General features: G+C 39.9%; 1 protein-coding gene across 2 annotated transcripts in view; it reads right to left on the minus strand.

Moving 5' to 3' along the window:
- Positions 1-14082, minus strand: part of LOC113026981 (protein BANP-like) — a 35408-nt gene that overhangs the window by 16500 nt on the left and 4826 nt on the right. For both annotated transcript variants that reach the window (XM_026176337.1, XM_026176336.1), the window contains 8 exons: positions 13833-14032; positions 13651-13740; positions 13306-13478; positions 11986-12225; positions 9126-9284; positions 6026-6147; positions 3893-3964; positions 1854-1898 (listed from right to left, as the gene is read on the minus strand). In XM_026176337.1, coding sequence (XP_026032122.1) covers positions 1854-1898; positions 3893-3964; positions 6026-6147; positions 9126-9284; positions 11986-12225; positions 13306-13478; positions 13651-13740; positions 13833-14032 — 1101 coding nt within the window. The remainder of the gene's footprint in view (positions 1-1853; positions 1899-3892; positions 3965-6025; positions 6148-9125; positions 9285-11985; positions 12226-13305; positions 13479-13650; positions 13741-13832; positions 14033-14082) is intronic.

Raw genomic sequence — 14082 nt, forward strand, 5'->3', positions numbered from 1 at the left:
ATGGCATCTTGAACCTATGAGGGAACTGAGTGATGGGATCATAATCAGACTATAAAATGAAGAACTGACCAGCTGGAAACAAGTGGTTTCAGCTGCTGGCTGTGGTGTAACTCCTTCTTTGCTCCAGATTTTGAGATATTATATGTTGATGAGTGTATCTGTTTAAAAGTAAAGTGTTGGGGTGCCTAAAAACATAGTACTATTGTAATTGCTTACTGCTTACCATATTGGAAAAAGCAATTACCATACTGACTGCATAGATGGGTTGTTACATTACATTCTTTACCCTGGTTACTGGCATAATGTGTACAGAGAAAGCCTTGTTTTATTGTTTCCTCAGTTTATGATAAAAACAAAATTATGACCAGACTTTATAAGACAACAAAATTTACGACCACGAAAGCCTGAATTTTAGGCTACAGATTATTTTTGACTTTTTTCATAACAAACCCTGGAAGAAACCAGTAAATCGACAGTGCTTTCAAACACAATAGCTTTTGTTTATGTGCAGAATGAACTGCTGAGACACCGAAATAAAATCCAAAAAGGCTGGCCTGAGTCACCATTTTATAGCTCTACCAAAAATTACCATGCTTTCATTTTATGCTAGTAGAAAAGTATGCTTGCACATATTTGACTACCCCATAGTGTGCCGTACCTACGGGTGACATCAGATTGTTTGGTAAAAACGTTTTGCAGATGACAGCATGCTTTTTTTGTGCTAGGTTGGCAACCAAAGTGTACAAACCCAGCAGCCATGTGATGCACCATAAGATAAGTTAAAGATGGGTCTGTGACGCACCCATCTCTTAATTGCCTTTAAAAAAAAAAGGTAAGTAAACAATCTCCTTTTGATGATCCCAGGAGGGAGTTTGTGTAGCCTCCATTCAGGAAGAAAAGGCCCTCTGAGGCTGTTACATAATCACACCTGTGGTAACAAAATAGTATAACCACCAGATGGAGCGTGAGAAGGCACTTCCTTCCCTAAAGCCTAGCTTCTAGACAAACATGATGAAATAATGAATGTGAAATGGTGGTTGTCTTCAGGCATCCATATGTGGCATGTATCGGTGATACACAGCCAACGCTGCTTTGATCGAGACTCACTTGGATCTCAGAGGAAAGAATAAAGGAACAGGAAGGGCTCTCAGTCCAGTGACAGAGAAGGAAAGAAGGGAGTGGTATGAACAAAGACACGGACACCAAGAGCACAAAAGACATCTTGCTCTGTCTGTGTGTGTGTGTGTGTGTGTGTGTGTGTGTGTGTGTGTGTGTGTGTGTGTGTGTGTGTGTGTGTGTGTCTAATTAGTCTATCCTGAAACATACTGTGTTGAAACATAAATGGGACACAAGCTTTTGTTATTTGACACCTTACCTGGTTCATTGATCACATTTACATTATATATGAATGCCAACAGAAAATATCTCCTCAAACTCATAATGACCTGCTCCATCCTTTAACCTCTAATCAGACAGTGTAATTGCAAACATAATCCACGAAGTATGAAAATATGAGATATATATATTTTAAAATCTACAGCAAAGATCAGTTAGTGTTTTATAACATCTTTTGAGTTGCTGTCAGTCTGAGAACCCAACCCAAAAGCCTCTGGATTTAGCCTTGCCTGGCAACTGTCAATTTTTCAGGACTTTAATCAATTATCAGTTGCTGGCTTTTCAGATATCCTAGATATACTTAGGACTTCCTATTCCATCTGCATTTTCCCCCCCACATATGTCAAGACTGCATTGCAGTGCCTCAAAAACCAGAAAGCTTCCAATACCAAAAATTGTGTCCCTTGCTTACACATTCTGCATATTCATACAGAAATCTTGCTTAAACGTGTTCTTACCTGTCCATCCTGGCCAACATGCACCTGGTGGATTTGGAGATTTCCCTGAAATTGAGAAATGTCATGTCAGTCAGCAGCCCTATGTTTTAATATAAAGACTTTGGTTTAACTACTTTAAGAAGCTGAAATCACATTAAGTTAAACAAGTCATTAAACTATCTAAGCCAATCAGATATGCAGTGTGAAAAGGTCAGCATGATAAGTTCCTGCCAGTGTTTGTACTTGAGAGGAGGTGAATGGAACATCCATGTATTTTCATTTCTGGATAGAGTTCGACTCCCTGTTAACATAAAAAGAAATCTGTTTGCTCTGACATAAGTGCATGATTGTCTCAGATCGAGATATAGTGGCTATTAGAAAATCTCTAAACACCCACAGTGATATCAACAGGACCATTTTGCAAAAGGATATTATACAAGACACATTTAGCTATCCTCAGGTCTCAGCTGTTTCTGCTCTAGCTAATTTTATCTCATGTATATATGCAATACTGTCTGAGCTGCCATATGGCCAGAGAGCAGTGTAATCTCTCAAACAGCTCATTTCCTTTTTAAGCACACTAAAACCAATCCCTTTGATGAAAGGGGCCCGTTCCTAATGAAAACATATTCTGTGAGTGGCAGTTGGGAGAAGTGGGATTTTGTTGCTAAGCTTTGAACTCCAAAAAACAAACAATAGCATGGAATACGAAAGAGAAAAGACAGGGGAAAAAAATCTGGGCTCAGCCACAAAGTGCAGGAAAGGCTTTAGTGTTTTCTGCCTCCAATTTACTCAGTCTCTCTCCTTCAATTGTGCATTTCTTCCTCTAAGTGTCCTCTAGGAGTAGAACCGAATAGGAAATTAGAAAAACACTTGCTTAAGGTGTCAATTGCTTTTGCAAAAATGCCGAGCTGTCAAGCATGTGTGGCCTGAATCATATACAGTATGTGATTACATGTATATATGTGTACACAGACTGGCGCCTTGAAATAAATCTCTCTCCCACATCCTTTAAAATCATTAGCAAAGATGTTGATGCGGAAATTCCTCTTTAAAAGTCGGGGTGGTTTGGAGTTAGAGTTTGATTTCAACTGACAGGCTGTGTGCGCGCATGCAAGGATGTGTGGTGGGGAAAATAAGCCACCTGGGCATTACATGAAAACAAAATTCAAAACCTTGTGCATAATCTGGCAGATAGCATATATAAACAATAAGACGTTCACTGAAAAAACTTTACTTTGGCTAAAATTCACTAATGTCTAAAACGTCTAGCGCAACACCAGACAAGCAGCTAGCTGCCAGCTAATTGTGTGAGCAAAACAAACATACAGGTTCTTGATAAACTTGTTTAAATTGCTTTGTAAAAGTAGACTAGTTTAGAGACTACAATAAGCTGCTTGTGAGATTACAAAATTAAACAGCCATTGTAAAATCAATGTAATCAGGACAATTATTCCACACTTATGCTTTCTTATAAGACATTGTATATTATGCTAATCAGCAGTTCTCTTGCCGTAAGAAGTTGGCACTGAATAGATGTAATGTCGTGCAAAAAATTCATTTTTCAAGTATTCCTTTGTTTATAGTTAAACAAATGCAGTGGAAATCATACCAGTCCTACCATTGACTAGCTAAAATGAATAGAAGTGGTTGTTTTTGGTTGTTAATCAAAACAGGAGATTCTTCCAGCTCTAACAAATATTGTGGATAATTTCAGATAGCTGTTTAAACAATTCAAATCACAAACATTAACTAAATTCAAACAATACAAATTAACATTGTGAACTTCCCCCACAATAACATACACAGAATTGATTTTCTACCCCCGAAACTTAACTCTGCTTAAATTTGACTTAACTATAAACAATAAAGAAAGGTAGGTATCAGCAGACGGCTGACTACAACCACTGGTGCCATCGTTCTACATAACAGTCATATTCTTTTTAGATACATGTTTAGTGAAGTGAATTTAATAAATCTAGAGAAGTGACTCAGGGTGATTGTTTATTTTTCTTTTCTATTTTACAACCCCTCTTTCACGGGCGCACTTGCACACTAACCTCACTGTCCTGTGTGATCTGCACCTCCTCTCCTTGTGGTACCTGGGCTATGTGCAACTGCCCCTGTGGAATCTGAGACACACAGATGAAGATGAGGTATAGCTGAAGCTAGAACAATTTCATGAATATGATTAAAAAAAAAAAAGTTAAAAGGTATGTTTATATAATCTTCATAACCCACAATAACAAAATTGCACACAGTGGTTAGAAAGTCTTTTTAAGTTAATTCATCCTCTTTGGGTTTTCCCAGTCATCATTACTGTAGAGCAGGGATGTTGGACTCCAGGCCTCGAGGACCGGTGTCCTGCAGGTTTTAGATCTCACCTTGGGTCAACACACCTGACTCACATGATCGTTACCAGTCCTCTGGAGAACTTCAAGACATGTTGAGGAGGTAATTTAGCCATTTAAATCAGCTGTGATGGATCAAGGACACATCTAAAACCTGCAGGACACCAGCCCTCGAGGCCTGGAGTGCAACACCTGTGCTGTAGAGTGATAACAAAAAATGTAAAAAAGAAAAAGAAAGAAAAAAAAAAGGAAAAAAAACCCAGTTGTGACTAAAGCTTTCAAACCTAATGTTAAAGCTAAAGAAAAATAAGGAATTGACCTTCGATCCAAGATCAAGATCTACTGGAGATCACAGCCCGGGTTTGATTAGTAGTACGAAGGTTGAACAAGCGACGTCTTTTAAGTATTTCTGTGTTCATGATGGGTGTGTGCATGATTTAGCGCTTGCATTTTTTAAGAAGGCTTAGGGTCCATGGAGTGAATAATAGCCTTATGTTACTATTTTATAGGACAATTGTTGAATCTATTATCTGTTACAGCATCTCTACATGGTTTGGCAACCTTTCCATCAAACTCTGACCCAAAATTCAAAATGTGAAAAAAAGGGATGGAAAAAAGGTACGGGGTACCAAACTGTAAGTTAAATAGCTTTAAATTTTCTCTACTGCCATTATTGATCAAATTACTGAATGCTAATAGATGGAATTGTAAATGAGAGTTTGTATGCATCTGCTAGCTTACATGACGTGTTTCCCTGGCTTGTCCAAGGTAAATTTCTCCCAAGGGAGACACAATAAAGGCTAATCTAATGTAATCTAATCAAATTATTTGCTAAACAACTAAGCTGCTCTATTTTGGGAAATATAATTTGATGATGATAAATTACATTGAGTTACTATGGAATGATGGTTGCAATGCTCAATCACTCTTTGCAAGTATTAATTTCTCCTACTGCATTAGGAGTACTAATAAATTTTAGGCTCAACTGTAGTCTTTAATACTCAGATGTAAGGTTGGATGGTCTTCCCTACAGGACTAAGTTATCATATTGAGAGGGTGTTGCAATCCCTCTCTCACTCAACAATGTGAATCCTTGAGACCATTACTTGCGCAATCCTACTCAGGCAGGCAAGTAGGGAGAACTCCTGACAATCTTTCTCACCCACCTTTCCCTGAAAGCACTTCCTGCCTGTCTACCCTGTATTTTTTATCATCTATCTGTTCCCTTCCCAGGGAAGTGGTCTGTCACGAGTACTGCCAAAACTATGCATCATGTATAGTATGATGTAAACCAGAAACAGCAGAAATACTCATCACATTGTATCCACATAGGCTTATCAAACCTGTACAAATGAAGTTTTAACACTAGAAAAAGAAAATATAAATTAGTTCCTTCTTGAATAACCCATCAGGACTCTGAATATATTGACATTGTGACTCTTGGTATCTAACTCTGATCATCTATTCTGGGTGATTTCAGAGCTGAGGGAACTAAAAGATCCAGTCACTTCCTCTATCCGCCTACCTATAACACTGTACTGGGCCTGAACGCAACCTCTGACCATAGCATCTGTTCATGTACATCCCATGAGTCACTGGTTCACTGACATAATTTGCACTATTCCTCCAGAATGCTGTAAGGGTAATTGTAGTGGGTGGTGTGACCCATTCTAGTACACTATGAACTCAGCTCTGAGGGCCTCTTAGATAAAGTACACACATGACAAAGAAAAGAACAGAGATATGAGCAGAAAGATTTTCTTCTGTTGTGTTTGCCAATCAATAAAAATGTTTTCTTATGAATTTAAAGAGAGTTGGAAATAAAAAAAATCTGACACTCACCACCTGAACTTGTCCATCTTCACCAATACGGTGAAACTGGACCTGCTGATTGGCCAATGTATAGTGCAAGGTTTGTTGAGTGGCAGTCTCAATGTGAGCCGTTTCTTCTGTGATTCCTTCCTCTAGATAAGAAAAGCAATAAGATTAGTGATGCACTCATGTACACAGTAAAAACAGGTGAGAAATAGCTTTCAATGGATTCCAGGATACATAACCAAATTCTAATAAGAAATTCTGGATCATCCTAGGCCATCCACAGAATATTACGGTTTTTAAAATGTATCAGACACTTAAATATACATTAAAGACTCCGGAGAATCATCAAACAGATTCATGGTGTAGCAGCCAAACTCAGGGTCTGGGGTTTGTTATCAGAACAGCAGTCTGAAAGCCTGACCAGACCTGGCCATCATCCCACAGAAATGCACAACAGCATCTACAGAGATGTCAAACAGATATCAGTACCCTCATCCAAAGTGGAGCCTGGCCGCAAAATAAAATATCACTTTCTCGTTTTCAATGTTTAAATATAAAGTAATAAAAGACCTATTTACAAGAAGTGACATTAATGAGAAAAGTAGTCGGATTGCTTTTTTAAGCATGAAAACAAAGAAATTTGCAACATGAGGAAGAACTCTTGCTTGGTAAATTTTGGACTCTATATGATAATTGATTATTAAATATTCCAGTTCTGATTTATGCAAAATGACTAATTTGTGTTTGTGATTTATGTTATTTGATGCATTTGCAACTAATATTTTGCATTGTACATTCTGGGGTGTTTGTGGCTCATAAAGGCGGGGCCTGACAACCCACACCTAATTTGTGCTCATGGGTTATTTGGGTTTCCCCTGCAGTCTTACATTTCTCTGGTCAGAGGTGAGAGGTTTTGACTCACAGGGAGGGAAGGACTGCAGGCATTGTGTGCAGATTACAACCATCTGCAGAAACTGCTTTTGGGTTCCGGTCTTGAAATAGCTTTCATGTAGCTGAAAATAACTAGCTAATAAATAGCTAAAATAAGATGAAGCAAAGTACTCTGTGTCTCTGTGGCTGTTGACTGTTTTCACTCCTGCCAAAAAGCAGTTTTAAAAAAAAACGTGGAAATTGATTTAATTCACCCTTTGCTGCAAATAAGGCTATCTATCCCAAACCATTATAATAGTAGTGTTTTTTTCAATTCTCAATTTTGGATTCCCAAATTTGCCTACTAATATTTGCTCCTGCAAAACACTGAAGTGGGATTCATGGTCCTATATAGTCATCCGTTTGCATTGCCCTTAACCAGTGCACTCGCTGGTTGATGGCATTGGCTGTTGTGATGGCAACCCCCAAACCACACGGTGGACATGATTTGGAGCAGTCAAGCTGAAGGGGCTATATGAGGCTTCATTAGTCTTTTGGACTCCAACCACTGCCGACAGGTACCGACAGGCCAAGGAGAGTGTGGCTCTGGCAGCAGCTGAAGCAAAAACTTCAGTAAGAGGGGAGTTTGATGAGGCCATGGAAGAAGTCTTTCAGTCGGCCTTGAATTGATTCTGGCAAACCATGAGGTGAGTCAAAAGGAGAAAACACTGCTCTATCGTTCCCTAGGAAAGTCTATGCCAGCGTACTAGAAAGGAGAGTCCATCAGTTAGTCAAACCTTGGATTCAGGAAGAACAAACCAGTTTTCCTCCTGGTCAAAGAACTCTTTATCCTTTGGAGGATATTGGAGGGTGTAAAGGATGCAAAGGAGTCTATAAGTCTATATGAGTTCTGGGTAGTGAACAAAATAACAAGATCACAGATAAAAGTGACAAAAATAAAAGTTCCCCTAAAGAGTGGCTGGCCCCTTAGCCAGTCACTCAGGTTGAGAAGTTCAGTCACTTCAAATCAAATCAAATCAAATCACTTTTTATTGTCACATCACATGTGCAGGCACACTGGCACAGCACATGCGAGTGAAATTCTTGTGTGCGAGCCCCACAAGCAACACTTTGGACAGACTCAGAGTAAAGTACTCTACACACTGAAAGGATAGATCGAAACTCCAGTAGAGGTGGTTTAGGCATGTGATAAGTATGTCTACTCGCTGGAACAATGGGGTGATTACACCTCTTGGCTGGCCTAGGAAAGCCTTGAATGAACTGGAGGAGATGGCTGGGGAGAAGGAGACTGGGCTTCTCTGCTCAGACTGCTACCCCTGGTTGGATGGATGGATATAGAGATGCACTTTGTGCAGTCCTACAAAAAGTCAACATTGCCTGAATGCAATAACGCTAAGAGTAGGTAAAATGGTGATTAGTTAAAAAGCTGGATTGAACAGAAAAGAGAACGGAAGATTCACTTCCAAGAGAAAGACACACAAGAAAATCACAGATTAGAAAAAACAAAACAGAGACGATGTCCCCATTAGGAGTTTGGACACCGTTACAAAATGTAGCCAAGGACCTGCAAAATGTCTAGCATCTACATATTGCCATTCCAGGAACTTGGTGAAAATCCTGAATATTAGCAGGTGCAATTAATTTCAAACATTTTGAAAATAAGGTAGGTGTGCCCAAATGAACTATTTGATGTGATCTAAATAATAGCAACCATATAAAACGTGCCAAGCATCATCCAGAATCTGCATGGAGAATGTGCGTGGCACAAGACACAGAGGGTGGGTTTATTACTCACCAAATAAAAATGCATGCATATTTACAGAGAACAACTGGTTTAGTCCATCTGTTGACCCATCCTCAAACCAAACGTGACCTCATACTTTTGCTCAGACATACTGAGCAAAAGTATTTACAAATCGAGATTGTGTGACTGCAGAGCTCTTTTAAAGATGAATCCAGTGGTTTCACTTTCTGCTCCACTGACACTGACAAACAGAAAACTAGTTTTCTAACTGGCCTATAAATAAAAACAAAGAGTGTGCAACAGATGTCTCCTTCTGCTGCAGTTTACTTTTACAATTTTGCCTCTACTTTGATCAGAGAATAATTACAGAAAACTAGCTAAATTTATCTCCACATTAAGACAAATGAACGTGTACCAGTGATGTTAGAAACATTTATACTTATGTAACAAGCCTCTGGTAAAAAAACAAAACAACAACCTGTACTTTACCTGTGACTGTGTTGCGAGGTGTTCGTTTAGAGAAGCTCTTGACAGCCAGACTCTGACCACGTTGCTTGCGTCTCCAAGCAGTGCGACACTTTGAGTCAATGCTCTGCTTGATCCGGTACCAGTCTGATTCGGTGATGCCAAATTTGTGGAATAAGTGGCCTGTGGGAGCATGAAGAGGTCAATGTTACCTAAGGTTTAAATCAACAACCTAAAATTAGTGAAATATTCCTTACTTCATTTGTCTCGTTCAGTCTCTTTCAGTACTGATGGGAATAAAATATTTTGCTTTTAGCTTTGGTGACTTTCTATACACTTAAATATTAACACATTCAACTGGTGGCAAGAGCATGAGCAGATTGCTCATTACTTAAGGCTTAATTCTTAACATTTTTAGAAGAATACAGTCATATAGCTTATACTTTAAAAAAAACACATTAGGAATTTTTCAGATCCACATGCAGAAAGGGGGGGGGGGGTAATAAATACCTAAATAAATAAAATCGCACTTGATCCAAAACATGTACCGTAAATGTCGGGCTATAAGCCGCTACTTTTTGCACAAGCTTTGAACCCTGCGGCTTTTAGTCAGGTGCGGCTTTTCTATGGATTTTCCATGATTTTTGTCATATCGTAAGACGATTTGTTTTGTGTGTTCCGCTGTTGTACGGCACTACGTTGCCTGGCGGAAGGATCGGGGTTCAAGAGTGGTATGTTAGTCACATGTCCGTCCGCCAGGCAACGTAGTGCCGTACGAAGTAGCGCGAAAAACAAACTTCAAAGTAGCGCTACGCGTTCAGCGGGAGTCGTGGATGATGAGCGGCGATAAACTTGCAAGTTATGCCCAAAAAGCAAGTTATGCCCAACTCTACCGGTGGATTCTGACAGCGTGGAAAAGTGTGAAAACATCCACGATCACCAACGGATTTTGAAGGGCTGGACTGCTGCATGATGGAGAGGAGGACACCGCCACGGCCCTTCTGAGGGTGTTCGACTCTGACACTGACAATGAGGATTTCTTTGGTTTTGAAAGTGACAACGAAGGAGAGAAGAAGAGTGGATGACGAAGCCATCCTGAGCCTGTTTGTATCCGACACTGGAGAAGAGGACTTTGGTGGTTTTAGTGCGGAAGAAGAGAAAGATGGTGGTGAATGACTGACTTTTCTTCTTGTTAAAGCTGTGTCACTGCACCTGAGCCTAAAAGGTAGGCCGAATCTATTGTTCTGGTGTGCTGTAGGTTATTGTTATGTACTACATGTGCAAATATGTACCCATAACTTGTTTTTCAAAATATTAATAAAAGTGATGTCTCCAAACAGCCATCTCTTTCCTGACAATTCCCTTTGTGCATATTCTCTTACATATGATAAGTCAACATTGAAACACCTGCGGCTTTTAGTCAGGTGCGGCTAATGTATGTACAAAACAGGATTTTCCCCTGATTTTAGCTTGTGCGGCTAATATTTAGGTGCGCTTTGTAGTCCGGGAAATACGGTAATACTGCAGATTCATCCTGCTGAAATTGTGTGCTCGATGTGAACGGCACACCATATTCGTACACATTTTACACATCAGGTGTGTAAAAGCCCCTGATTTGCAATTGGTAGTTACTCTGTAGGTAAGGTAAATTGTCCTTTCTTTTTTGTTGTTCTCCTCTGAATGGGAACCATACATAGAACAAATAATGGCTCATACTTCAGTGACATCACTCTTCCTCATTAGCAAATGAACACACCCTGGAAATCCTCCCTATTTTAGATAACACTTTATATAGCTCAAAATGACTGAGCAAGTCTATAAACTTCTCAGAGAAGTGTTAACAGAGATCAGGGCAGAGGGTCATTTCCCCAAAGACTTTCGTAGAACGGGAGCCACATATATCGCCCCCTGGCAGCCCAAAGACAGAATGCAGGTTTAAGACACTGGGTTTGGTTTGACTTTTTCATTTTCCCAGAAGCAACATTTACCTTTTACACTCTCTTTGGCCTGAACAAATCTACATGTAACTACACACCCATGCTGTTGAGAGGAAATAGAGTCTGACCGGCCAAACTACAAGGCAGCAAAAAGGCATGATGGTGTGTGCTGTGGGGATACTTCTTTCTTACCTCAGCACAGCTGGCCAGTCATGGTGTGACTAGGTTGTGATTGTTGGATCTTTTTTGTTTTGCCTTGTCCAGACACTTACAGCAAAAGGTTACCAAGACATCCCTTAACCAAGTGGACAAGGTGTGGGAGGAGGGGATTTCTGACTATTTGACCATCTTACATGCAGTTCACAAAGAATATTAATTCTGCTTATGTCTACTTGCACCAATGGGGGATACAGTGGGTACATCAGAACTCTGGAGCATAGGTTACAGATAACTGAGACCCTTTTAACACTGTAAGAAGGGCCTATAGTTATATAAATAAATACACTACCAGTGTAACCCTGACTCCACTTAATCAAGAATCAAAGAGTTTTTTGCACTGAGAGTGACTCCATTAAGATCTTTCTACCAGACATGTGCTTGTCGTTTAGAGTCTGGTATGTTCTGAAATGTGTTGCACATTAATGCATGTGTGCAATGATGAATGGATGTTGTTGTAACCCGTCTTGGGAATACAGAGTGCAGTCTATTTTCTGTGTTTTACTCAGTGCCGCTTTGTACGAAATGCGGGATGAAACGTGGAAAGGTCTCAGAGAGTTCATTTATTACTTAAAATCAAAAACTGAAAAAGTCAAACCCTGCATGACAAATAGCATGTCAATCAGCTTGTCATGGAAGTATGTTCACTACCAGACCTACCACTGCTCTGTCAAAAACAAATAGTCCCCCAAAAATTACCAGTATTAGATGGTTATGTTATCAAGACTCACAGCGGATGCCGTAGATCATAAGTGGGTCCAGCTGCTTCTTTCCATGTTTGCCCTGCCCAGAGAGATTTGACATGGCCTGGACCTCACGGTGGAATAGGTAGTCCAGCAGCGTCAGCGCCATTTTCTCTGCTGTGCGACAGTTTGTGCTGATATGAAGCATATCAGCTGCAGATATTGGACAGCGAACTCGCATCTCTGGGTTGTTCTCATCTCCTAACCAGGTGCCGGCTGGATAATCATCTAAAGAACAGAGGAGGAACGGCTCTTCAAAGAGTTGCACAGATTGAGAAATATTTTACAGCAACAGCCACTGAGATAATTGATATAATATGACAGCACCCCCATGTGGCAGTAAAAAGGAAGTGAGTGAATTTGTGTAAAACTTAGTATAACTGTTATAAAAAAACAGAATATGTGGTTTGGTCACAGTGTATGCTAGCTATTAAGTAAACCACATGACCAATGCATTAGGCATATGGTAACATCTAACTTGCTGACTAACAGAAATTTTTATAATGGTAACCCAAAGTTGCAAATGAATGAATAATAGTTTGCCTTTGAAGGTAACCAAGAAATTCAGATCCAATAAAAATTATCCAACCAGCAAGCACAACAATGGGACAATGTGGACTTCGTTTAAGTTTGCATAGTTAACTATTTTCTCTTGGTTTCAGACAGAAAAACACAGTAATGCAACTCAAGGCATGAATAATGCCTAACAGCATCTGAGGCAGAAAAACAGGGAAATTAACACATCAGCACAGTTTGCCATCTATTTAATATGGAGATTAGCTGAAAGAGTCACGTTAGACACATTAAACAACTAAAAACTGAACAAAACATTCAAAATCAATTACTGAGAGGTCTAAAAATGTCAGGGGGTAATTTACTGCAAGTGACTTTTCCTTAGAGTTGATGCAGATGAACATGTTGAGCACTGTGTACTTTTAGTGCATAAGTGTTTTTGCTATTAGTGGGATTGCAGATGGGACATTGTTGAGGCTTGTTGCTGTGAAGTCGCCAAAGATCAGGAAGTCATTTTGAAAGAAAAAAAAAAAAGGCTGAAAAACCCCTAGCTTTTTCCCCCCCTGCCACAATCAGTAATGGTAGTGCTCACCATATGTGACTGTCACTTTCTACTGTAGAAAAATTGTGATACAGAAATTTTGAACACATGGCAGAACTAAGTTTGAAAATGAGTAACATGGGCATTAAAAACAACCTATGGCTCTATGTAAGTAATATACTTGTCCTTTTCTAATTTTAAGAAGAAACTAAAGATATGTGCCTTGCTGTGCCTCTTCACCAGCGTGGTCATACCTTCTGCATTGAGTGTGATGAGAGTGACATTTTGGCCTTTCTGTGCATTGCTTGATTGACCACCGTTGGAAACACAATCACTGGCCTCTGAGCCACTCTCCTGTTCCTCTTGACTCTCTTCTGGGCCAGGGACCTTTACTAGGATGGTGTTGTGTCGCCTCCTGGTCACTGTGCTGCAAAGAAACACAATGCATTGACAGATCTTGTTTGGCCAGAAAAACAAAATAGGTACACTCAGACTATTAGCTCAACTGAAAAATTGTTATAAGGCAGTAACTTGACATAACTTGTGTGGTGGTGTGTTTGGACAGATATAACATACAGTATAATAAGTGTGCCACTCACTTGCTAAGCAGGTTCTCCAGAGGAGTGTCTTCTGGACTTGAGGGCTTCGGCGGTTCACTGCTCACAATAACATTTGTTTGTGGGACAACACTGAGAGCAAAACAAATAGTTTTCATTTTCATTGAACTTTTAACCTGCCTGACTGACTGGTGGCCAATATGGCACCAACATTTAGAGCTTACCATCGCACTTTGTTCCAAGTCTGAGTGGCCCCTTGAGGGGATCCTGCAACCATAGGAACCTGAATGGGACTTCTGGCACATGGTGCCATGCTATCCAGTTTGCGTGCAAGGTTTTTGCATGCAGCATCCAGAGACTGTAGCTTTGACTCAATTCCCTCCAGCCGCTGGCTGATTGACCCAGTGAATGATACCAACAAGTTCTGAAAAAAATTCAAAAGCAAAATTAAGCTCTACCAACTACATATAAATG

The sequence above is a fragment of the Astatotilapia calliptera genome, chromosome 7 (genome assembly GCF_900246225.1).
Source record: "Astatotilapia calliptera chromosome 7, fAstCal1.2, whole genome shotgun sequence".
NCBI lineage: Eukaryota > Metazoa > Chordata > Actinopteri > Cichliformes > Cichlidae > Astatotilapia > Astatotilapia calliptera.